General features: G+C 36.8%; 4 protein-coding genes across 5 annotated transcripts in view; 1 reads left to right on the forward strand and 3 right to left on the reverse strand.

Annotated features, from left to right (window-relative positions):
* obscna (obscurin, cytoskeletal calmodulin and titin-interacting RhoGEF a) overlaps window positions 1–339 on the reverse strand; it is a 34,690-nt gene extending 34,351 nt beyond the window's left edge. Inside the window, exon 1 of the mRNA XM_055221101.1 lies at window positions 146–339. The gene's annotated coding sequence lies outside the window, so the exon portion shown is untranslated. The remainder of the gene's footprint in view (window positions 1–145) is intronic.
* A 1,268-nt stretch (window positions 340–1,607) lies between these two features.
* On the reverse strand, window positions 1,608–5,950 carry zgc:153738 (uncharacterized protein LOC558115 homolog). Its single transcript, XM_033965162.2, has 19 exons — window positions 5,760–5,950; window positions 5,220–5,547; window positions 5,026–5,145; window positions 4,756–4,938; window positions 4,618–4,689; window positions 4,338–4,543; window positions 4,178–4,262; window positions 4,005–4,106; window positions 3,855–3,930; window positions 3,635–3,741; window positions 3,478–3,564; window positions 3,349–3,410; window positions 3,169–3,251; window positions 2,843–2,950; window positions 2,562–2,761; window positions 2,358–2,444; window positions 2,110–2,287; window positions 1,803–2,041; window positions 1,608–1,727 (listed from the first exon to the last, which is right to left on the reverse strand). The coding sequence occupies exons 1-19, from the start codon at window positions 5,768–5,770 to the stop codon at window positions 1,608–1,610; spliced, it is 2,454 nt and encodes an 817-aa protein (XP_033821053.1). The 5' UTR covers window positions 5,771–5,950.
* Window positions 5,951–6,442: 492 nt separating this feature from the next.
* On the forward strand, window positions 6,443–14,623 carry alkal1 (ALK and LTK ligand 1). Of its 2 annotated transcripts, none has more exons than XM_055221152.1 (5): window positions 6,443–6,728; window positions 7,007–7,285; window positions 9,886–9,939; window positions 10,614–10,694; window positions 12,302–14,623. In XM_055221152.1, exons 2-5 carry the CDS (start codon window positions 7,018–7,020, stop codon window positions 12,364–12,366), a joined length of 468 nt encoding a protein of 155 aa, XP_055077127.1. In that variant the 5' UTR covers window positions 6,443–6,728; window positions 7,007–7,017; the 3' UTR covers window positions 12,367–14,623. The 2 variants fall into 2 exon arrangements, with proteins under 2 accessions (XP_055077127.1, XP_033821756.1); XM_033965865.2 differs by having other exon boundaries at window positions 6,449–6,728; window positions 10,611–10,694; window positions 12,302–12,373.
* A 4,292-nt stretch (window positions 14,624–18,915) lies between these two features.
* On the reverse strand, window positions 18,916–25,096 carry mindy4 (MINDY lysine 48 deubiquitinase 4). Its single transcript, XM_055221128.1, has 18 exons — window positions 24,979–25,096; window positions 24,585–24,704; window positions 24,347–24,489; window positions 24,044–24,278; window positions 23,757–23,965; window positions 23,617–23,675; window positions 23,430–23,536; window positions 23,229–23,345; window positions 23,059–23,147; window positions 22,807–22,908; window positions 22,620–22,683; window positions 22,457–22,522; window positions 22,316–22,383; window positions 22,161–22,224; window positions 21,757–21,918; window positions 21,379–21,559; window positions 19,078–19,156; window positions 18,916–18,994 (listed from the first exon to the last, which is right to left on the reverse strand). The coding sequence occupies exons 1-18, from the start codon at window positions 25,036–25,038 to the stop codon at window positions 18,946–18,948; spliced, it is 1,974 nt and encodes a 657-aa protein (XP_055077103.1). The 5' UTR covers window positions 25,039–25,096; the 3' UTR covers window positions 18,916–18,945.
* Between the last annotated feature and the right edge of the window lie 217 nt (window positions 25,097–25,313).

Consider the following 25,313-nt stretch of genomic DNA (forward strand, 5'->3'; position numbering starts at 1 on the left):
GGCTGAGCAACTGTAGGCCAATAGTAGGTTATCATGTTTCATTAAAACACCAACAAAAAATTAAAACAGCTATAGACAAATTTGCAATAGGACTCATATTCATAAATAGTACATATCTAAAACCAGTGAGAACAGGTGTACCCACCTTAATAACGCATTCAATTTTCCAAATACATTACTGTACACTGCGTCATTGTCCAGCCACAACAATGACAACAACAATACATCCTCAGGTGAAAATCCACTGTCAAAATGACTAGTCCAAGTATTATTCAGCCGTTAAGATAAAAAACAAACACTTTGCTAAATGAGAGCAGCCCAGGCCGTGCCACCGTCCCCAAAGCGGACACTCTTACTCTTCTTTTTCAACATTGATGGAGAGTGGTGCTGAACAGCTGACATATCTCTCCCCACATACTACCCTCTAAAATAGCCTTCTGTCAGTATGAAGGCAAACATAGCATTCAGTGTGATGGTGTGAGGCAACTCAGATCCAGCATCAACACAGCCATTAAAAATTAATTTTGAAGAGATTCCTCAGACGTAATTAGAATATGTAAATGTAAAGGGTCACCGTAAATATTATATAGTAAGAAAATATTCATGGAAATATGCCATATACATTTCAACATATTTAACTGTACAGGTCAACTACGTCAAAACCTATAGATCTCTTTAGGGAGTTTCCATCATAGCTTTAGTCAAAAGGTCAGAATGATTATGATATTAATCTCCTGTTTCCCTGACTCAAACCTAGTGAGACTACACAAGATAATTCAAAGAATCAGTTTATAAATATCTATATTAAAATCAATAAATATCAATATTAAAATATGCTTATTAAAATTCCTCCTCTGTTCCTGGGGTTCCCTTTGTCTACAGTAGAACAAAACCAGCACTGTCTGGCATCACTCTTGATGGACAGCTCCATGTGCCTCTGACTACGCTAAGTCCCCTGAAACTCTATCGACAGGATAATATGCATCACAAAAAAAACAACAACTTGTCGTCACTAAGATGGGAAAATAAATTCTTAGGTGGGAATTTCACTATGCTCTCATAACTTGTATTTTATTACATGTCAAATTGGATGATTATGAATAGAAAGAGGTCGCATCTAGGTTCTTATCACCAAATCAAAGTGAGTTCTACAATTGTACAGGCCAGAGTATCATTTTGAGTCCAAGCTAAATATAGAAGCATCTCAGACAAAACCACAGCAATGCCAGGATGCGTTGAGACAGTTTAAGACTTAACATTATGTGTATGTATATATATAAACTGAGCAACCTATCCTTCCCTAACACAGAAGCTGCAGTTGGCACAATTAAGGTTTCTTTTTATAGCTGGGCACCATAATATTGAAGTTGAATGAAGATTAAATGTAGAATGCCTTTGCCTAGTCTAATTACAGTGACAGTAATAGCCAACATCTGTGGGAAAGACCTTGACATTATTTTACATTGTAATTATAGTATAATGTATCTTACATCTATACATGCAACAAGACAAGAACAGGATATTTAATTCAAATTGGTGACAAATGTACAAACATAAAACACATAACATAGAAGAACAAGATACCTAAAAAAATATTTCTTGAACTTTTATTTGCCCTTTTTCTTTGTATCTTTGCCTTTCGCAGATTTAGCTGAAGCCTCTTCCTCGTCCTGTCCTGTAGCAGCCTTAATGCGTTTCTTGCCAAGCGGAGTTTTTGCATACCAGCTCTGTAAGAAGCAGCAATACAACATCAGCAAAATAAAACAATTGTGTTTATTGTGTTTGTAAGATGAATACTAAACCTTAAGAGCCTCTTCTTCTTCTTGAAACACAGGATCAATTTTGGCTAATGGCTCAACAAACTCCACAGCGGTCAGTGGTCTTTTGGCTTGCTGAAGGATACGTCTCTTTGTAATAACTGTCTGAATGACCTTAACTATGTGACCAGGAGTGTAGCCATCAGAAATCTTTGAGAGTGAACTCAGATTCAGGGCCGGGGTCAGTTTGCCTCCATGTTTTTGAATGAGCTGCTTCCACAGAACTAAAGAAAGAAATATCAATTAAAACTGCATTTATCAATGTTTATGGTACTTAAAACTACATTCTTACTGATTCGAGAGCCATAGTCCGGTCTGGGAATAAGAATGATTTTGCTGTACATTTTACACAGTCCTTTTATGTCAGCACTGAGTGGATCATTGGTTGTTCCAATAATAAGCACTTGATCCTCCCCTTTGATTAACTTCAGAGACTTAGGCAAGTCTTTTTTCAGTCGTTTAGGATCAAGCTATAAACAGAAGATATAATATTTTATCTACAAACTTTGTATTCCTTAGTATCGGTATTTTGTTGGTTACCTCTTTTTCTTCCTTAGGAACTTTTTTGTAAAACATCTTTTCTGCATCTCCAATCCAAATAACAGATGGTTGTAGCAAACGTGCTACCTGTACATAGTAGATGTTAATAAAACACTTTTTTCTATATTAATGATATAAAAATCATATGCATTTTTTCTTAAATGTACTTTTTTTTCTAAATAAACAATAACATGCACAATCTACCTTGAAGACCACGTGAAGCATCATTGTAACTCCACTTTTTCCAGGGTACTTTCCTATGGTATTAAGTGGCGACAAATCAAACAGGTTGGCCCCTGTTTCCTGACAGATAGCATGGACCAGCATCTTTTTGCCAACACCTGCTGGGCCAGCTAACAGAATGGCTTTTATCAAAGGGGCTTTTTCATGGACAAACTGAGAACCTGTGGACATACAGCAAACATACAACACAATATACAAATAAAGCAACTAAAACATAATACCATATAAATGCAGATGTATACCTAAAGGTAAAATGGCATATAGAGATAAAACCTGTCGCACATCTGACAATGATGGCATGGGCTCAATGTCATTTTGCCTCAGTGTAGTTCCAAGATAGCTGTAGTCACCTAAGAGAGAGGACAGATAGACATTTATTCCACAGGAGAGGAATGGGTGCATATTGCAAAATAAAACCAGAGGGTGGCAGTATAATCCACATATTGTAAGCAGCATCTACTGTGATAAATACAAAATCGTTATTATATTGTTATATAATAACGATTTTATTATTATGTTATATTGGGACACTTGAGTTAGTAAAACAATGAAGAATACATGATTTTACCCAAAAAGTTTTTCATCTTGACATTTTCTGGTTGTTTCAAAATGCCCTGTTCTGCCAGCTCCTGACACAGAGACTCAAGAGTCCTGGCACATACAGATAATAAGACATATTATATTATACAAATCTAAATGACTAAGTGAGTAAAGTTAGTCACTTAACTAGCAAAGTTAAGTAACTTACCGATCAGCTGTTAGATCTTTTTCCTTTTTCTTCTTTTTTCCACTCTTGGAGCCTTTTTTTTTCTAAAATTTTTTTTTATTTATTATGATGACAATCACACTAAAATCATGCATGCAAGTAGAACTGTACCTTGGCATTAGCTTTTGCTTTACCAACTTTTTCTTTATCTACAGATAACTTCCATTCAGCAAGCTCCTGTCTCATCTGCTCATCCACCTGAAATGGACAAAAATTCTTTTTTAGTAGCTTCACCAGGTGATAGTCATTTTTTGCCTGGCACCATTACCTGAAGTCGAATCTCTGCCTCTATTTCTTTCCTCTTCTCTTCCTTTATTAGTTCCACTTCATGCTTTTGGTTATAGTTTTTTGATTCATCACGATTTTTCCAATAATCTAGACAATAAACAATGCTTAATTAAATATATTGAGAAAATAGCAGAATAAATATTCATTTACAACAACAATGGTTGAGACAAAAAAAAATAAAAAATTAAGATTAAACATACCATCAAACATTTTGTTTCCAATAACCAAGTCAGCCAAAAAAGCTGATGGTAACATTTTTAGTCCTGCCTCTTCTTCCTAGAATACAAAAAGCAGCATTTCACAGAAGTCACATTTCACACAGTTTATTCACCACAGTGGATGCTCCTTACATCTTCGTTTATCTTGCTCTTGTCCTTCTTTCCTTTCTCTTCTTTGCCTTTTGGCTTGGCGTTAGCTTCCTCCTCTTCCTTTGCAGCAATTTCTTCCATTAACTAAAACATATACAGTGATTTTGTTAAATAAGCAAATATGAACTATTTATATTTTACTAAGTATATATTACTTGTTGTGGGCTTTTTTCTGCAAAAATGAGAGCTGATCCTCCCTCTTCATCATCTGGGTAATCTGGAAATGTTCCTGTTGCGTCTCTGTTTGAACGATTTAAACAATCACATACATTTTAAATACTAAAGACTAAAACGTGATTAAAATAAATGTCCTACCGGCATTCAAAGAACCACTGTCTGATTTGGTCTTTCATGGTCTGGCCAATGTCATGTCCCTCAACGTCTCTCAGTTGATTGGTGATAGCTACAATGCACTTCTGATAGTCTTCCTCATGTTCTTGTTGTGTGATCCGTGTTTGAGCCTCATTTTCTTGAGCTGTAATTTCTGAAGGAAGGGTTGAGTAATATTTTGGATCAATGGCCTAAAACAGAAGGAGAGAGGAAGGAATTAGTTTTTAATGACACAAATCACTAAAGAAGTAAAAAAGGCTGTTACCATCCCCAAGAGAATCTCCTCTTGCTCTCGTTCAATCTTCGTTCTCTTTCTTTGTACATACCCTTTCCAGACCTGTGGATTATTTTGACATTAACAAAAAAAGAAACAGTTTCTTGTATTAAGGTCATGACACAGTACCTTCTGAATACAGACAGCGGCCAACTCAGGGTCTGCAATCTGTGGATCCTTGTTTCTGTACATTCGGTTCATGTTCTTGCTTTCTTGGTTCAACTTTGCCCTGAGTTGCCCTTGACGTCTTCTCTCTGCAACTTGAATGATCTTCACAGCCACTTCCTGGGTCATTTCTTTATCCATAGCAAGCTTTCAAAATTGGAAATAAAAACTTTACTCTTTAGAGTGAATTGTTATTTATAAATCAGTATAAGAATTGGGGTTTATCAAACACACTTGTGAACCTTCAGCTATCTCCATGGTTTTGATTATCTTTGCAACCATTTCTTTACGTTCCTTTACATCTTTGCTGCATTCACTTATAAAATGTCGGGGAATAGGTATCTCTAGATCCTCCTGTATTTAAAAATAGATTGTTCACTTTAATTTAAGAACCCATTTGAAGTGCTTTTAAAAGTGTATGACCTTACTGGTGTTAGTTTTAAGTCATGTAAAACATCATCCATGTAATGGTATTCAGAAAACTCTTTTTCCACCATTTCATTTTTCAGCTCCAATAGTCTTCCCATCACACCATCAAGATTTGCTCGAATGACTACTCTCTTCTGTGGGTGGACCACCTGGTCATAAGCTATCTCAAGGTCTCGAAAGACTTGAAGGTAGCGCACATACAGAACTGCAAGCCGCTGAAAAAACACCACTCTATCCTTCTCTGGACGAAGAGGTTCTGGAGGCAGCTCTGCTGCCAGAAGCTGGGTCAATTCTGACTGGGTATCAGCCCACAACTGATTATATGTTCTACAAAGATAATAAAGAACAAATGTAGTAGCAATTCATTTCATGCAAACTCACTTATAAAAAAGAAAAAAAGCATCCAAGTCACACCAGTCAAGATCATTCCTTTAAGTAAAATTACAACATTAACTCGATAGTATTAGCGTTAGCAAAGTTGTTTTTTTTTTTGTTTGTTTTTTTCTTAGCGTTAGCAATGTCTTGGGAAGCTCACCTACCTTTGTGACATCAGGTCGTTTAAAAACGAAACAAAACCAATACATGTGTTATAAATATATAATGTGTGTTGCCCTTAAACTTAACATGGGTGAAACCTCGACAGCATTTTTAACGTAAACTAAACTAAGCTAGGCTACAAGTTACACAATATCATAGCTGGTGTGAACAAAGTTGTGCTTGACCCGTCTCCATAGCAACATTGAATCCGGAAGTAACTGATGGTGTAATAGGAAGACGTGGCAAAAAATAAATTAATTAATTTAATTAAATACTACTACTACTACTACTACTACTACTACTACTACTACTACTACTACTACTACTACTACTAATAATAATAATAATAATAATAATAATAATAATAATAATAATAATAATAATAATAATAATGCATGCTCAAATCTTGCTGCTTGTGGGAGCGCCTTTTTGCGGTGCTTAAGAGGTCACAAGACTCGGACATGGGTGAGCTCAACAGCGGCACGCTGACAGGTCAGCAAGAAGGCTTAGACCCACTCACTTTACTCTGCCTGCATCCAACATCCAACAAGTTGTTCTCTTTGGGAACTATTTGCCCACGCGCAGCTGCGCTCCTAGTCAATGTCGTTTTTTGTTTGGATTGTTTAATTTGGATTTCCATCGGGACAGTCTTGGGAAAGTTTTCTTCAACCTTATGTTAAACTTTAATCAAGTCCGCGTGTGAATTTTAGAGACGGGGACCCCAAAATGCGCAAATTCCACAATAAGAAGATGTATCCAACATGTCTACATTGCTTTACCACCCACTCGAAATCGATTGTATTACCTTCAAGAAGGTGGCTCCTTGTATAAATAGGGACGCATTATTTCAAGAAAGACGGTGGTGCGCTGAGTCGATTCTCTCTGTAGTGCTGGGACCACAGACAACGGCTGGACGCACTTAAGACTGTTGTCCAGTGCGCCGGACATTGGCATCTTAATCTTCTGAACAAGTAAGTTTTTTGTAGGTTTGTTTATTACATGTGTCAAAATTAACAAATAGGCCTACCTTTATGTATCTTCTATCATTTTCTACATTGGATGTTTTTATACTTTATATTTATTTATAACAGAAATGCACTTTTGTCTTTTTCTTCAGCTGAATTTTTGTTGCCAGAAGGATATAAAAAAAAATTAAAAAAAATATCTGGTGTAGGGCTACTGTGTACCACTATGTAGGCTATGTCTCCATTAACCATAATATATTTGGCACTATTCTTTTTGTTTCCAGACATTAAAGTCATGCAGATGAAGAAGAAATGGCATATACTGACTCTCTTCCTTTTGCTTATAACCTCGGGCCAATGCATGGACAGCAAGGAGGTCAAGCAGAAAGAGAGACGGACCCTTTTGGACCTAATTTTACAGGTTATAAGAGACAGCCAGCAGCGAGACAAAGGCATCTCCAAACGTTGCAGCAGTGGACTTTACACTGCACCCCAAGACATGAAGTTCTCCTCCCGCGAAAAGCCTTTCTATGTTCCTAGGCTGGATAACAGTAGACTCATAGGTAAGCTGATAAGATTTATTTTTAGGTCCTGATGAGGAAAGCATAATCCCCATTTTACAGTTAGAGACAGCTGTCGTGGTCTGTTACATATTTATAAGCCTTGTAAATGTTGGCATAAAATATGTGTGACTAAATATGAATTATGACATATTGTTAAAATGAAAAGATGAAACAGACATGTAACATTTAAACAATCCCTTAAAAACAAGTTACAGGTCTCATAAAGTTTTGCAGAAAACATCTGGAGGAAATAAGCCTTGCCTTTTTAATATACTGACCTGAAATCAGGAAACTTGGCACTTGCTTTAATAGTTTCATTGATACTGGGATGGATAGATGATCAGGGCAGTGCGTAGGCATAAAACAGTTGAATGGAGGAGGAGCATCTCCTTGTGACTGATTCATTCATTCAACTTTAAACATGAATGATGGGCACCTTGCACTGAGACATACCACAGCTTCCCATGAGAGAATCTTAAAAGCTAAATCCACCTGTAACCTACGTTGCAAAATACACCATTACTTTTAGTTTTAGATTCTATTGTCAAATACATGAAAGCTGATAGACTAAACTGCATCCATGCCACATTTAATTGTTAAAACTCATAACTTTAACTGTTAAAAATGCAGCTATGTTTTATAACAATAAAGAGTCACTCGTATTGTTCTTCAGAACAGTGCTTTGGCATGTGCCAAATTCACATAATGTTACATTCCTCTATGATTTCAGATTTTCTCTGCCATCACCATCACTTAAATTATGTATTCGAGACATTGCACAGGCCTTGTACAGCTTGTACAGCAAAAGCATTTACCCTAGCTTATGCAATTGGAAAAGTACCTTTCCCAGACCACTGGCTGGATGGAATTTATCTTTTGAGGATATTAAAAGCAGCACATTAGCAACTGGTGCGTGTGACACCACCAAAGATCCATGGTCACGCAAGGATACAGATTTTTTTAACACAGTGGGGACGACCAGCTGTAAATCTGCCCTTATGTTTACACTGTGTTTGCGTTCCCCAAGAGCTACTGCTGGGGCAATTAAATCTTGAGACTCTCCAACTTAAAGTAGCAATTCTGATTTATGTCTGAAGAATGAAGTTTGTTGTCTTTGTTCAAGATAAAAGCTTCATTGTAGAGCTCTTCATCCCACGGACACTCTCAATGGACTGTTGATATAAATTACTGTCAGAAATGCACACGGAAGCTCGATGATGCCAGTGATGCTATGCTACCAGTTCTGTTATAAATTACATCTAACCCCTGTTGGTCTAATGTTATGTAGTCTATATTCTCTAGTCCATATCTTGTCTTATAACATGCATTTGTGATTGCTTCTTTAATTATGTTCAATTGGAGCAATGTGCTTTTGCTTACTGCACCTGGGGGGTAGCATCTGTGTGGAATAACGATTTGCATCTGACTCCTCTTTGGCGCAGTAGCTGCTTCCTTTATCCCTTATGTGCAGTTGGAAGCACTTTACAGCATCACAGGGGTTAGTCCATTTTGATAACTGTAGCTACCAGAATACTGAGGAGCAAAAACATAAAAAAATAATCTTGTTAACCAGCTGGCATTGCTAATGTTTGTTTAACTATCTTAGGCTGTTTGTGGGACTTTGTCAAGGGATGCATGATTCAGCCATGTCACAAGCCACTGTATTTTGTCTACTACTTACTTGGACAAATGGTTGACAACATCAAAATTAACACACACAAAGGGGAAGATGACTGACCACTGCAGCTCAAAGACAAAATCTGGAAGGAACAGAACATTTGTTTTCTTTGGGTGGAACATAACACTGTGATTATGGCGATTCAAAATTCACATTTCAAAATCTTCAGAGAATACAATACAATCTATAATAAATATGTGCAACTCAGTAAGAGCAGACCATTTACCCATAAACAAAGTTATTATTTGTACTGCAAATTGCAAAGTAATTTATCAACCAAAACTCCAAACAAATAAAAGCACTTAAGCATCCAGCCATTTTGTTCCATACAGAGAAAGTTACTGTGGTGTTGCTTCGGTGATTTCCTCCAGAGAATTCTCATCAGACCAATCACAGCACAAAGCTGCTGCAACAGATTGACTGTGATTGTAATGCTGTTTTTGATGGACAAGACCACAAAACAAACTAGTTAACAGTACGTCTGTGTAATCCCACAGTCGTCCAGGTCTGATCCATATCAAAAGACAAAGTTTAAATCTGTCAACTGGATAAATCGTTGTAGCGGTAAAGACATTTCACTGCTCCTCCAAGCCGCCTCTTCAGTTCTGGTTAGATTGCTGGTGGATACTGCCTTATATCTATCTGAAGCTATTTTCCCTTCAAACCTCATCTTTTAACAGTAGTTAATGTTTTTGTTTTTTTTTACACGACATTAACAAATACAGAAAAATAGCACATAGTGGCCTGGAACTGTAATACATGTAAACCAAACCAAATTTACACCCCAACCCAAATATATGTATCAGGGACACTTTGTGTTTATGCTACCGTGGTAGTGAATTTGTCTTCCTCCTGGGATCCAGGAGCTGTGATGGGAGTGGTTGGTTGCCTTAACTTACAGATTCCTTTGTTTTTTCTTCAGAAATTGTTCCTAGAGATATAAACATGAAAGGCAAATTCATTCAACACTTCACAGGTAAGATCAATTCCTAAAACTCAGTCATAATCATTTAATTAAGGGAAGTTGCACTTACACTGAGTTAATACTCACTTGGCACACTTCCCTTGGAGCCTTGGACTGAATATTGTTTTTGCTAGTTTCTGAAAATGGTTTCCCTGACTATGAACCTAAATACAGTCTGCTTAAGTCTAGAACACTGGCCATGGTGTGGGTCAGCAGACAGTTGCATGATTATCTGTAGGGCAGTAGTGCAGAGAAACAGCACATGGTTTGAAGCTGACAGAGTTAAGTTGAAGGCGGTGTGAGGGTAAGCGGATTATTTGTCTCAGAACCAGTGAGTAGACTTCATTATTGGTGTGAAAATCTCAGAAGCTTAAATGTTGATGTAGAAACTCTTAGAGGTGATTATAATTAAAGACTCAATTCTTCTATTCACCAAGCTGAAGACTTAGACTTAGACAAACTTTACTGATCCACTGGAGAAATTGGACACAGTAGCTCCACACATTTACAGCAAAGAGCAAACAATAGAAATGGTACAAAACATAAAATATGTAGCAAAAATAAAGACTAACTCCTTAACATAGTGTGTGAGGACACACTTTCACTTTGTTTATCAAATATTGAATTTATTGTCACCTCAGATGTCACTGTGCAGTTTACCTGATGAAACCTTTTCTTTTAAGCAGGACCAGTCAAGTTCTCGTCGGAGTGCAGAACACATTTTCACAGACTTTATCACAACACAAGGGATTGCTCAACACCAGCATGTATGTATACTTCCACTGTGTTGTTTTACTTCATCATTACACTTGTATTTGTCATGTGATCCAGTCCTCTTTTATAAAATACATATACAATTATACAATACAATTCAATTCATGTCAATAAAATACAATACAGTTATGAAAACTACAGCCATATTTTAGGGATTTTGAAGCCTTTTTTCTTTTCCAAACAATGAATCAAACCAAACCAAATGTGCATCCCAACACAAATATATGTATCAGGGACACTTTGTGTTTATGCTACTGTGGTAGTGAATTTGTCTTCCTCCTGGGATCCAGGAGCTGTGATGGGAGTGGTTGGTTGCCTTAACTTACAGATTCCTTTGTTTAGAGAATTTCATTAAATCAGAGTCGGAAAATGTAATAAATAACTGCATACTTTATTGAAGTACTTTATTACTTCATACATTACTTTTAATGAAGAGCATTTTGCAAATGTATTTTTTATAGTTTATCTGAGCATGCATTAGTTGGATGAAAAAGGAAGCCGTAGTTGTAAAATCTGTAACGTCATTATGAAACAGGAGACTCTGAACGGGATAAAATTAAAGATGCATTATGTAACTTTTCTGGTAGGATGTACACCACTTGCTTGTCTTGAATGAGATGTTATTGCTTTGTGTGGAATTTACCACAGTCTGGCATTAAACTTATCTACTCCCATGGAATACAGAAAGATTTTTTTTTACCTATAAATCGATAAATGCGAGATAGATACATTTAATGTAATACTCTGAAACATTTTAAGCAAAGCAAAAATATGGAGACAAGGAGAGAAGCAAGTGATGTACCCCCCACCAGAAAAGTTCAATAGTGCACCTTTAAACATTTCTGTTTGTGTATACATACACATTTCATGATGGTCTGGATATTTTAACGTATTTACTAATGCAAAAGAATAAAGCCTTCCTTTTCCTTTTCATATGTCTGTATTACTGTCTACAGTGAAGCATATGCATTTGCTTCACTGTCTGTGTATGTCCACACTGCTCACTATTGTAATATTATCTCTTCCACACTATGGAAAACTCTATAGTAAAAACATGCGTGCAGAATATTCTATTGACTATAAGTTTTATTACTTTGTTTTTGTGGGGTTACATCAATTTACAAACCTTACGATCACTTGGTTTCATCAAAATGTCCATATTTAGGAATTATGCAGGTTTGGCCAAAACAAGACAATGGATTCCAGATAAAGTGTCACACATGGGTATGTCGCAGCCCATTTGCCTCTGAAAAGGAAAATTAAAAGACTGAGGGTCTTTTGTATTTCCAACTCCATCTGTGGTGCAGTGAAAACAGACCTCACATCACTTATGTGTTGTAGATCTGACAGTTTAAACACAAAAACAAAGATAGATGAGCACTGGATCGCATGGATTTTTTGCTTTATGTAACTGGTGGACTGAGATGACGCATACAATATTATGATTCATTTCTTCTGATGATCTTTTTCTTGGAAACGTTCAGAAATGTTGTTATAACTTTTTTTTATTTCTCACAAATTGAGAAATTGCTGGTCTGTCTGTGTTTTAATGTGATATTAAAATTGTGAAACTAAAACAATTTTCTCATTATTTTTTCAGTTTACAAAAGATGTGCAAGATTACTAACACGGCTAGCGATGAGCCCACTCTGCATGCAATCATAGAAGTTGCGTGTGAGTACATTTGCTCTTTTGTACTTTTTGGGTGTGGTGTGGTTTGCACTTAGTTAATAAATCTTGAAATTATTAGTTCATTTTTTTACAAAGCGCTGGTCAAAGTAAATCATTCCTATTTACAAACAAACAAAACATAAATAATTATATGTTAGGAATTCATTTGTTTTCTTTTGGTCAGATTTGATTAATGTGTGTTCAATGTACAATTGATGGAAACGGGTGTAGGAATAATGGGAAACGGACTCCTGGAACAATACATCTGTCCAACTTTTGGTCTTAAAAATATAGCTCACTGCTGCTCTTGAACAAAACTTAACCTGAATTTAACCTTTATGCAAGGTACAAGCTTTTTGGCCAAGTGTCTTTTAAAACTTCATTAGGTACAGGAAAAAGGATTTGACTTAAACACTCTTTTGGCTCACTTGTTTTATATTTGAAACATATTACCTATTCTCTAAAGTGCGCAGAGTGTCCTCTGACAGAGGCTATAGATCATGTAGTAAAGAGCATTTTATTTGGTTTGTACTTTCTGTGTTAGCATGGGCTGTGTTGTGTCAGGGGAGTAAAAGGCCTGTTAACTGTTTGAAAAGGTTACTGGCAGCTTAAAAAAACTTTAGCCCTGAGTGAAGTTGCTAGATTTGCATAATACAAACAATATGCTAATGCAATGGGTTTTTTTTAAATGAATGTAGACAATTGGCAGAAACTAAGGAAAACATAAGTATGTTTATCTTTTCATTTGGCCTTTACATACATACAAACTGGAAAAAGAAAACCTAACATTATTGTTACAACGGAGAAATGCTCATGAGTTTTTGGCTTATATGCATTTGGTTAAAATCTGATGTAGACCTATTTCAATATTTTGTTCAATATTTTTCATTTTAAACATAATTTGAAATGTTTTTTTGTGATTCTGATATGATTATCTGAATTGCTGGTCATACTCATGTTATTACTCACACAAATCCACACTTTATTGTTCTTTATGTATTGAATTTCAGTATTGACTTTGAATTGAATGATACATGATCACGCTTTTTTCACACCACAACTTTGATTTTATTTCAAGTGACATTTTTAATATAAAAGCATATGCATATTGCGATGACAATTTCTTTAAAAATCCAATCCCAAATTGACATGTAATGAGGTAAAATATAATTCCACTAATCAAACGAGCAACTGGCTACTGCAATTTATCTCCAAGGAGCCCATTTCTTTGTCACATTGTAGTAAGGTAATTCTGGCCATTACAAAAGTGAAGGGGCTGACGTACATGGAGTTATTCAGTTTGTCAAGAGAATCTAAATGATAATGATAGATCCAGTGGGTATGCTCAGGTCAAACTAATGTAGAGCTGTGGTTTTGTACTAAGTGATTCATTTGTCACTCTGAGACATAACACTCAAGTGGAGATTAAAGGCCAATATGTAATGGCTAGGATTGAAACTTTTATATTCAGAAGGAGTCAGTGTAGATCTTTGTCTTGCACTCAGCTCTACAAAAATTAGACACCACTCTAAAATGATAACTCATTCAACTCGTCAAATAAATATGAAATCACATTTCTACTGAGGTAAGTAATAACCGTGCTTGTAAGTGGTTCAGTGGTTAGAACGTTTGGAAGGGAATTTTTGTGAGGGAGTCTAAAAGTTATAGTTGACTAAATAAACTGAAATCCTGCTGTACAATAAAAGCATTGTTTTGCAATTTTAAATATGTATATTTTTTACATTTCAGATTCCATTTTACAGAAGAGGGATTAATGCATTGCCAAGAAAAGTGCCTTCAAATCTACTGCATCACTACCATTGTCCAATAGTGTTTCTATTTTCTACTTGTCATTTCTGAAAGTACTTGTTGGGGTTTTGTGTGGATTTGTTTTTTATTTGATTGCATCTGTGTGTACAATATCATTTTAAGATAATTTAATATTAAAACACCTATTTATTGAAAGAGTATGTACATAATATTTCACAATCTTCAAATGTGTTTTGCTTATCAAAGTTGATCATATGTGCTTGAGGGCATTCCTTGTACTTTCTGTCAATATGACCAACTCTTCCACTATTGGGCTGATTTTACTACATTTTACTGGGTGGGAAAGATGTCACACACCTTGTCAATGTCTTTATTTCATTTTATTTGGCACTTGAGTGATTTCTGAAACTGAGAATATATGTGAAATGATTAGGGCTGGTGAAAAACCCAGCACCATATTGAACAATAAAGAATATTGAAGCACAACACATTTTTTGTTATTTAAAATGAGAAGAAAGACAGAACAAGCTTGAATAATAAGATAAAGGGATCTTCTGAGGTGGGAGGGGTGATGGATGTGGCTGCAAATGGAGCTCACGGGAGAAGTTCAAATACTCAGAACATGAGGTTGTTTCAAGACATCTCTAGGAAAACTGTAAATCTTGACATTGTAAAAAAAAAAAAAAAGTATTCTTCAGCTAAGGACAAAAAGGACAAAACCACATACTTTAATTTGACTAGTTTAATAGTAACTGAAATTGCCTAACTGGGTTGACTGTAGTATTAGAAATAAATGCTATGTGTTAAATTGATCTTTTCTGGTGCCACATGCTTGTTACTGCTTCATGCTGAATGTTCCTCAGTATGACATTAAACTATCTATCTTGTATTTGTTCAATAAGAACATTTTTTGTTTCTAAAAAAAAACTTGAAACACATGTATTACTTTTAGTGGGCCTGCCTCTCCACAGATCTGATCTGTAACTTGACTTAGTGGCGCCACCTGCTTTTCTACATAGAGACAGATCATTTGTAGTAATATGAGAAATATTCAGTGGGAAAGTCCCTGTTAGTAGAATCTAAGGATAACTAAGTCTATTACTCAAGTATCTGTTTATTATTTCATTCTGTTCTTTGACTTTGAAGTGTAAATTCCAGTTCTTCCTCCACTTGTTTTGCCATAGAGACTTTGACCACCTCTGGGATGCACGCTCCTCAGTCCCCTCTCGTCAGCAGGTGTTACTGCTTTGGAGATATCCATTGCAAAATCTCTGGCAGCTCTTTACACTTGTCTCTGGCAATCACACACTCAATCAGAGTTGTCAGACATCTTGGACTCTTGGACCTAACGGGAAGTTGAGCAACACAAATATGCCTTGGATAAAAGCAGCAAAAGCTTATCATTGTACTTGAGTAATCACATGTGGAACGCACACTGAAGCTTTTCACCACCCTATGGAGATTTCACTAAATAGTGTAACATTTGATTTGTAAATGGGTAATCTGGGGTCGCTTTGCTACTTAGATCCTTTCAACTGAAAAAAGTTCAGAAAATTGCTTTAATTCAAGTGCTCTTGTCCCTGATAAAAAGTGATGTTGGTGGTTTTTCATGATGATCAGGCTGCTCTCAAGTGGAGCCAGGCCAAAAGTGTTTATTTCCACAAAGAACCTCCCAAACAAACCAGACAAAATGCTTCAGATGCTGCGGATGTTAAGACAATCAAATCTAACATATCCTGTTGCAGCTGACGTGCTGATGGTGCCCTGAGTCTGCTCTTTCATTAAATTTTACTTAATCATTGTATATTTTTACTGACATTTAATCAGCACTTGTGAAAGTCGCCAAACAAGCAGTACCCAACATTTTTCAGAGCCTTACCCCTGGGATTTGGGAACTGTAATTGTTTGCCATTTTTATTTTGAGAGTGAAATAAATATTGGGCTACTCACATAAGGATCCTGACAGAATATTTTGAAGAAAACATACAACAAAGCCAAGGATTACAACAGTGGAGTTCTCACGCCAGTACGTCTCTACAGACCCTGTTAGATTGGGTCATGCATTATTCAAGTTTGGATTGTTGTATATTTTTTATGATTATTCACAGAAGCATTTTAGTTCTCAAGGTTAAGCACTGAAGTGTAGTTATGGGCTTCTTTAGTTTTTAGTGGCCATATAATAAAATGTGTGTTTATAAGAACTAAGACCTAAGACTTTACCTCTACTGATTATCAACAAAAATGCAACATTAACTACTGGAATCAATGATTATGCACCTAAAATATACCAAGCACCTAAAAAAGGAGCAATGGGGATCCCCTTCTCTTGGCTGGCCAGGCGGGCACAGACGAGGGACACCAGATCCTAATCTGAAGGATATAGACTTTCTGGAGACAAACAGCAGAGATTAGAAGAGGAGACAGAGGATGCACCTGGGACGACATGTGGGAGGGCCATAACACAATTACACACCAGCACCAAATCCTCTCTCGGGTAACTCTCAGAAATAGTAGCAATAAATAGTAAACAGAGACCAAAGCCTCCTGTCACACTGCTGGCCAGTCTGAGCTACACGACCACCTCCAGTATTGTAGAAGAAACTAATGTTAACAAGAATATTCAGAAATGCTATTTTATTAGAATACATGGACATTCCTTTGGGCTTACAGTGCTTGAACTATAAATGCAGCTTGTTAGTACAAATAAACTACTTGAAAGAAATTATGAATAGCATCAAAATGTACATCAGCCTCCCCCTCATCTACACATTATTTTGTGGCAAAATGCTCTTATCATATTTTGTGCTTCCCCAAGGCCATGGTTAGGCACACTGATGTATTTATAGAAATGCCACTAGCCGTGGTGACAGTAAAATTAGTTTTAAATGGCTGAATGTGTCTATGGCTCATGATTAATTCATAGTTTATCTTATGACTACATGCACACACAGAGTACAATAAACATTTCTTCCCCATTAGTGAATGAGCATGAGAGACACATGTCAAACGCCAGTCCTTTTGTGAAACCAAACACTATCATGACTGATTAAAATAAACCTGTTATTACCCTCAGTGAGGTGTCTCATTCACTCTACTATAGGATGTGATGCTCTGGGGTAGATGTTGTTCATGTTGATGGATTGACAGAGATGCAGCTCAGCCTCTTTGATCCCATGTGCTGGAGGGGCTGGCACGGGTGTCCTGTGCCTCCTCTGCACGCCCCACACTGAGCTATGACGCTGCTGTGACTGATAGTCTCACTGTCAGCCAAAGATCAGCCTGCTGTTTTAGTCTTTGTAAAAGACTTAACAGTTTAGCACTAATTATCTTTATTGAGAAATGAATTAAGAATCACACACAAGTTCATGTTACGCAGTAAAACTATTGATATAAAAGTGAAAAAAAAACACTGCTAGAATGTTACAACAGAAAAATGTAAACATGGCAGTAAGAGCACTTATTTGTACATTCCCTTCTAATACATATTCTATCAATAGATTTAGTGTATTTCATTAGTCATTTAAAATACATAGGTAACTGACTCATATTTGAGCTTGAGTTTGGTTCATATTAATAAATAGTAATAGATCTTTGCATGTAAAAATATACTGCCACATTGTTCAATATTTGTATTCTGTGCATTATAAAAATCATACTAGTTATTAACTCCAGAAACATGATACATTTTTTTTTGTCTTTTTTTTCCTAGTTTCTGTGTAAACTCCGCACACCCGACTGGGCGACAGGTGCGTAGGAGGTGAAGCACTTGTCTAAAAACTAAAGAAAAACTCCCGCACACTGTCTCAGTCTTAATGCAATTTTTTTTCCATACAACGTTTCGGTCGCTCTGACCTTCTTCAGGTATGAGGACAGCCCCTTCTGCTCCCCTTATATAAATCAAGGGACCGCCCCCTATAGTTTAATCAACCAATAGTCGTAAGACACATGTATTCACAATCAGACCCCAAAAAACACCCGCAAAATTGTGCATAATTTCCTTTACAAATGTTTTTTTGTGAATTAAAATACATGGATAATAACCAGAAAAATATAATGATTATTACCAATCAGAAAAAATAGCAGATATATACTATATACTTTGGATTTTCGTAAAAAACAGCATAATTGACATAACTGACCCCCCCAAAAGGTTCCATTACATCTCCCTCATAACTCAGAGAGAGGGCAAAAAACAGTTCTACATATCCACATCACAACATTACATTAAACTGAAATGAACTGTTGTTTAATGTAATGTTGTGATGTGGATATGTAGAACTGTTTTTTGCCCTCTCTCTGAGTTATGAGGGAGATGTAATGGAACTTTTTTGGGGGGTCAGTTATGTCAATTATGCTGTTTTTTACGAAGATCCAAAGTATATAGTATATATCTGCTATTTTTTCTGATTGGTAATAATCATTATATTTTTCTGGTTATTATCCATGTATTTTAATTCACAAAAAAATGTTTGTAAAGGAAATTATGCACAATTTTGTGGGTGTTTTTTGGGGTCTGATTGTGAATACATGTGTCTTACGACTATTGGTTGATTAAACTATAGGGGATTTGATTTATATAAGGGGAGCGGAAGGGGCTGTCCTCATACCTGAAGAAGGTCAGAGCGACCGAAACGTTGTATGGAATATAATTGCATTAAGAGTGAGACAGTGTGCGGGAGTTTTTCTTTAGTCTTTTTTTTTTTCTAAAAATCCAATAACATTAATAAGATAAAAACAAAAACACAAACTTATGAATAAAGGTTATTTTGAAATGGCCATATTACTTCTATACAATAAACTGAGTTAAAGAATGGGCTCTGTGTCATTCCAGTTGACTAAAGCATCTTTCCACCTAAAAAAAAAAACAGCAAACATAAAAAAAATTGAGTCATTTTCTACTTAGAATTGCTGCCTAAAAGTGTGAGGTGACCCAACCTGGTGCGGATACAGAGCTCCAGAGGAGGAATGAGCTCTGTGGCATCATCTTGACAGCTCAAGGCCGAGCCACCTACACCTATAATTACAAATAAGAAATGTTTTGTTATTCAGTATTTTATCTCTGCTATATGCTGTGGTCAAGCTTAACCAGCTGGTCAGGAGGGCCAGGTCTGTCCTGGGCCGTTGCTGGACCCTGTGGAGGAGGTGGTAGGGAGCCTATGCACCAGACTGAGAAGGGGCTCTGAGACACTCTCAGAGAATGGAGCAGGTCCTTCATCACCACTGCTGTACAACTAATCTGTGCATTAACATGTATATGAACAGTGCAACAGAAATTTAATGAGCCTCAAATGCAGGACAATAGAGGATTAATCAAACAAGTATGAATCAATTGAAAGACAACTCTGAATATGTTAATGATGAGGGAACACTGCTATATCAAGGTAAAAAGCTTTAATTAGATAATGTTACACAGCCTATATTATATTAACTGGTCAATGATTATTTTCAATCCTTGTAAATATCTTTATTACTGTCTTGACATGTATATTGTATGCTCACTTTTGTTTGTATTAAGAACTGCTATGACAAATAAATTTCTCTACTATGCGATTGCTAATTCTGTCTTTAAGATTTTCTCATATCAATTGGTGTAAATGATAAATAGTAACAGATATGAAATCATAAAATGAATTACCGTAAATTTCGGATTATAAGCCGCTACTTTTTTTCCACGCTTTGAACCCTGCGGCTTTTACAGCAGTGCGGCTTATATATGGAATTTTACTGGATAACGGACCCTGGGGGGCGCTCTCTAGCTGTAAACGTAAAAGTGAGACAGACGTGGGGAAAGATTCTGCTCTGAAGAATTCACTAGTTTTGATTTTGAACGATCATTTTGCGCATCATGAAATGGATATGATGCAGTTTTTAAGATAAAGAAACAGAAAGGAAACAGAGCAGGGGTCGGCCTTTAACACGCAAAGAGCCATTTGGACCCACTTTCCACATAAAATAAAACACTGGGAGCCGCAAATACTTTTTGACATCTAAAATGAAGATAACACTGTATAATAACAATAATGTAACGGAATAATGTAGGTTTTACTTTCACGGACAAGCCTTCTACACGTGGCAGATAAATATGGCAAAAACAACTTAAGTGCATTAAAAAAATACAACTCACCAAACCGCTGCATCATGCATCGCGCTGATTATGTGATTATGTCTACTCTACTCCGCAGTTTCTTTAAAAAACAACAACAAAAAAACTCGTAGCGTATCGTTTAATCCCAGGTGCTTATTCTCCATGTGCCAAAGCAGTTTTGAAGGTTTCATTGCCTTATTTGCTTTTCCCGTATGTTACGCAGAGCGGACTCTGTGCGTGTGAGTCACCTGTAGCGACAAACCCAGATTTTAAGTAGGCATTGTCTGTTAAATTTATCTTTCTTTTTCTTGGAGGTCGTAGTCTCCTCTTCTGGCTCCTCAGTTGTCCTTTTCCCCTTTGTTAAAAAGATCTCCAAAGACTTTTGTTTTGGCTCATTTTCACTCGCTTGTGGCTCTACTTTTGTGCGTCGTGTCTGATGTGTTATACGTGATACGTCACCGCGGATACAAGAGCAGATAATATACTCGCTACTACATCAAATAGATTTCTGTGGCGATTTCCAGCAGGATTTTCATGATACATCTACGGACGAGCTTATTAGTGTGTCATTAGGGACGGGCCAAAGTTGCTCCTGACCCCTGTGCGCACAGCGTCTGAAAATCAGGGCTCTTTACGCAGGACTGTGAGCTGTGTCTGTGTCAGTTCCCAAGCCACGCAGAGCCGCAGTATGAGGCGGAAAGAGGCGCATGCGGCTCCGGAGCCGCGAGTTGCCGACCCCTGAAATAGAGCCACTGCACGTAAGCTCGACATCAATGAATCCAACTTGGTCAATGTAAAAAGACGACAAAAGTTTTCAGAGGAAATAAAAGCAGATTTTCCGTGTTGGTGCAGCTTTATTTTCTAAACCTGCAGATGTGTTCATCCCGTGTTGTTGTCGTGTTGGTGCCAATTTTCAGGCACAGTTTAAAAAAAAGCGTGTCGGTGCACCGTCTTTCTGTGTAAATATCTCATGTTACAATATGAAAACCTGCGGCTTTTATTCAGGTGCGGCTTATATATGTACAAAATTGATTTTCTCTTCAAATTTAGCTGGTGCGGCTTATATCAAGGTGCGCTCTGTAGTCCGAAATTTACGGTATCTTAATATAAAATAAAAGTTTAAAAACTGCTGTTTAGACTGCTGTACTTACAAACACTGAGGCGGATCTCTTCCTGCTGGTTTGACAATCCATCATAATAATACAGGTCAAATTCCTGCCCCTTTTGGTGACTGATCAACAACTCCCTCTGGAGGCCAAACAGCACACTGAAATGACTCTCACTGCAGACCACCCAAATTGGGAAACGGGGAGTCTTCAAATGGCTTCCTACCTAATGTACACATAAGATAATGGTATTAACGATTAAGATAAAGTGTAGTTGCCATAGACATCATTAAAAACATTCCCACTTTTGTAAATTCAACGATCACAGTAAGAGAATGCAAAGCACATCTGTGCTGTTGATGATAAAGCAGCTGTGGCCATAATTGCTACAAAGGAATGTCCTTCTAAATCCTACTTACTTACTTTACAGATGTTGTAGTGTTCGAACAAAGACAGAAAACCAATTTCACAGAGGTCTTTGATTCCTTTCAGCAGTGTTATGTTGCCATTTCCAGAGTCCAACTCCATGTCATTGTCAAATACATTAGAAACAGCTTGGCCACAGAGTAAGAGGTTGACAAGTTCCTAGAAAGAGACATGGCATTGTTAACCAATTATAAGCTTAATCAACAACACTAGATTGCGTGTATAAAAGTAGTTGCATGTCAAGTTCTTCAAATGCATTTTATTTAGTAAAAATGTAACACCAAGTTCACCCACCCTATAAATTCATCCACCCTATAAATTCATAAGTGCCAGAAAATAAATATCTACAATGTCAATACAATATGTGTCTTAAAAGTCGAAAAATGGATTCTGGGTCAAACCTGTGTGCAGTAACCATGGGCACCGATGAGTGTGGTGGTTGGCACATCCATGTCCTCTCTCACTCTGCAAATCAAGAACAGTACATGCACTACAGCCTCTTGTATTTAATCATAATACATGACACATGTAAGACACACAAAAGTGCTCAACATACTTCTCAATAGAGCGAGAGAGAACAGCCGACACAACTAGGAGTAAGCATCCCAACACTTCTGTCTCAAACTGTAAAAAATATTAGGCTATTATAGAAAACAAATTCACCCAAAGAAAATAAGACAAAATGTAAATGCCATGCCTGCTCAATGTGCTGGTCTAGAAAGTGCTCCAAGTCTTTGCGATTATCCACATTAAAAAGTATTATCTAAAACAAAAATGATGTACATCAAAACAATTCAGAAATCATTATTAATTTGCCATGCCTACTTACACTAAACAGAACAACAGTATATACTAAATACCTTTTCAAGTACTCCTTCAGATTTATACTGCCCCACTGGTATGAAATGCTTTGTTCCTGAATATCTGGGAAAAACAGAACAAAAAGACATTGTAAATATTAAGTTGTTACAGATATAAATATTGACTGAACTATTAGAAATGTATTTACTGATTTTAATGGATACATAAGGATCTAAAACATCTTACATTGCAACTATGGCGTGTTTCTCTTCCCCTGCTTTCCATAGGATTTCTACAATAGCAAGAACTAAACATTTTCTTCTGGTGGAGTTAGAAGGCTTTAATCTGCTGAAAACAAGTACCAGTTGAGTGAACAGAGATCACCATTATGTTCTAATACATGTATTATAGAGGTGCAGTACAATGTGATTTAATGGTTTAAGAGGTCAATGGGATAAATCAAAATAGACAGATTAAACAGTTAAAGCCTTCACATACTTGAAGGTGTTACTGGGGTCAGAGGTTTCAAACAACATTTTCTTTAAAACAAATCCTTGCACTGAAGCCAGAACTCCACAGGGACCACCCTTGAGAACATGACAAAGAAGAGAGTTATTGATGAGAAAATTGTAATTATTTTGCTTGATATTTATGTCTGTGTGACATACCTTTTTTTGCACAATGCCATATCTAAGATCATGTGTTTCTGAGAATGTGAAACCCTGATTCCTCCACTCAACACTGAAACAATTTAAGCTTGAGCCAAGAAGAACAACTTTTAATTCCTGGGAAAAAACAGACAAAAACCTAAATCAAAGGACGGTGGTCTCTCTCATATTTAACAGAATTTACAGGGGTAAATTAGGAACCATGGCTGTTTGCTGATCCATTGGACAGCTTGTCCAACTTTGTTCAGTGACGTCTCTATTCAAAGATATTTTGGAAAGGCTCTGCATCTCCACATCATCAATGTCATCTGTAAATCAAAAACACATCACTACCATTTTCTGATTTTTTTAGGGAGAGGCCATGCATGTTTTCTGCTTAAACACTTACCTAATACCATTTCTGATACATTTAAGTTTGAACGATTCAAACTGGTAAGTGATGGGACTCTGGAAAATAGAATGAATAATGAATATTGTATCGAGATAAAATGTGTGACATAATAAGCTGTATAAGGTAGTTTTGCGAACCTTTTCTCCGTTTGCAGGGTGAGCTGCTCACCCTCCAGTGCATCACTCCCTTGAAAGTCATTGGAACGGTCTTTTAAAAAAGTACTTTTAACACTTTTTTTGTCAAAATGAGAAACCAATAAACTACTGCCACAAACATTTTTCTCCTCATTTGTGGGCAAAGGCTGAGGAATTTCTGTCTTTCGTATTTGCCTTTTCTTGATTGATTCCTATAAAGATGATAAATCAGTAAGTAATCAGCAAACACAGTATAAAGCCACAAAATTAAAAAAAACTGTATTTGGTACCTCAGGTGTACTGGCCACTGGTCCTGGCATCATGCCACGTCTTATGCGACTGGTTTTCTTTCTTTTTGTGCTCTCAGTAACAGGAGCGTTAAAGTGTTCAGGGTCCTGGGAAGCCATGAGAGTCTGTCCCTTTTGGTCATGTGCAACGAGACTGCTTTGATTATTAGGGACGCTCTCAGGTTGATCTGGCACCAATAATGTAGTTTGAGATGGTTTGATTGCTTCTATGTGTGACCTAGAGGAGAAAAAAGAATATTTTGAGTGAACAGATTCCAAACAAAGCATAAACAACAGTCGTCATACCTTAAGGCACAAGCGGTCATATCATTCTCAGTGTTGTTTATCTCAATTGGTGAAGATACAGAACGTGCATTCGCTTCATTTGTGGCTTCTATCATGTGTTTTACAATAATTTCAAGAAGTGTTTTAAAAGGAGAATGCTCAACCTGCATGAAGACAACGTGTTATCCACATGACGTATAGCTATGAATTGGTCTATTATAATTATACATTGATGGCAATTTTAGTTTTCAAAATGTACCTTACTCCTTTTATAAAGGGGATCTAAGTGGAGTATCTGCCTCAAATGTGATCTGTTGTTGATACTGGCCTCTGTGCGGGGATGCTCTTCATCCATGCACGCTATTGTCTTCTTTAGTCCCTGTAGATAGAGCGCACTGTGGTAATGCAACGTGAAGAAGAATAAGAGCACACTGTGATTATGGGACACAATGATGTCCGTATCATAACTCTTGTATTCTGTAATGTATCAATCAAGTAAGGTACTTCAAAGCTAAACCAGGCAAACATTGTATCATTAGCCGTACAGAGCCCCGTCTTTGAATAGCTAAAGCTAACAACTTTCATAAATGAATAGTCTCCGAAAGTCAATCATAAAAACCCTTAATACCAGCTGTACTGAACTGTTAGCATACCTTACGACTGAGGTATTCCCGCACAAGCGAAGACGACACCTCTTCCACAGAAATGGCCATGTTTAGAGTGTTCCCCTCTTACCATGGGGCAGACATAAAGGTATTTTACGTAACCTTGCACAAAATGTGCATGCGTCTTTACATTCGATGTAGTGTTATTACAGTTATGTGTTAAATAGCTGCTATCATAATTCTACACGTTATCAAAGCATGTTCACAATGCCACAGGAACGTTAGCTCCATTCTCTTCTTCTATTTCTTTTTCGGAAGTGTTTCCATGGCGATGCTAGCTGTTGCGCCAAAGATTGTTTCTAGAGGGGAGATAACCAACCAGC

The sequence above is a fragment of the Periophthalmus magnuspinnatus genome, chromosome 4, assembly GCF_009829125.3.
Source record: "Periophthalmus magnuspinnatus isolate fPerMag1 chromosome 4, fPerMag1.2.pri, whole genome shotgun sequence".
In the NCBI taxonomy this organism is placed as follows: domain Eukaryota; kingdom Metazoa; phylum Chordata; class Actinopteri; order Gobiiformes; family Gobiidae; genus Periophthalmus; species Periophthalmus magnuspinnatus.

Coding starts and splice junctions, on each gene's coding strand:
- alkal1 (XM_033965865.2), top strand. CDS start 7,018: ATGCAGATGAAGAAGAAATGGCATATACTGACTCTCTTCCTTTTGCTT. Junction 7,286..9,885: donor GGATAACAGTAGACTCATAG/GTAAGCTGATAA, acceptor TTTTTTCTTCAG/AAATTGTTCCTAGAGATATA. Junction 10,695..12,301: donor GGATTGCTCAACACCAGCAT/GTATGTATACTT, acceptor TTATTTTTTCAG/TTTACAAAAGATGTGCAAGA.
- mindy4 (XM_055221128.1), bottom strand. CDS start 25,038: ATGGCCATTTCTGTGGAAGAGGTGTCGTCTTCGCTTGTGCGGGAATAC. Junction 23,537..23,616: donor TGTATCAGAAATGGTATTAG/GTAAGTGTTTAA, acceptor TTTGATTTACAG/ATGACATTGATGATGTGGAG. Junction 22,909..23,058: donor GACCCCAGTAACACCTTCAA/GTATGTGAAGGC, acceptor ACTTGTTTTCAG/CAGATTAAAGCCTTCTAACT.
- zgc:153738 (XM_033965162.2), bottom strand. Junction 3,742..3,854: donor TGGAAACAAAATGTTTGATG/GTATGTTTAATC, acceptor TTTATTGTCTAG/ATTATTGGAAAAATCGTGAT. Junction 2,288..2,357: donor TTCCTAAGGAAGAAAAAGAG/GTAACCAACAAA, acceptor TTCTGTTTATAG/CTTGATCCTAAACGACTGAA.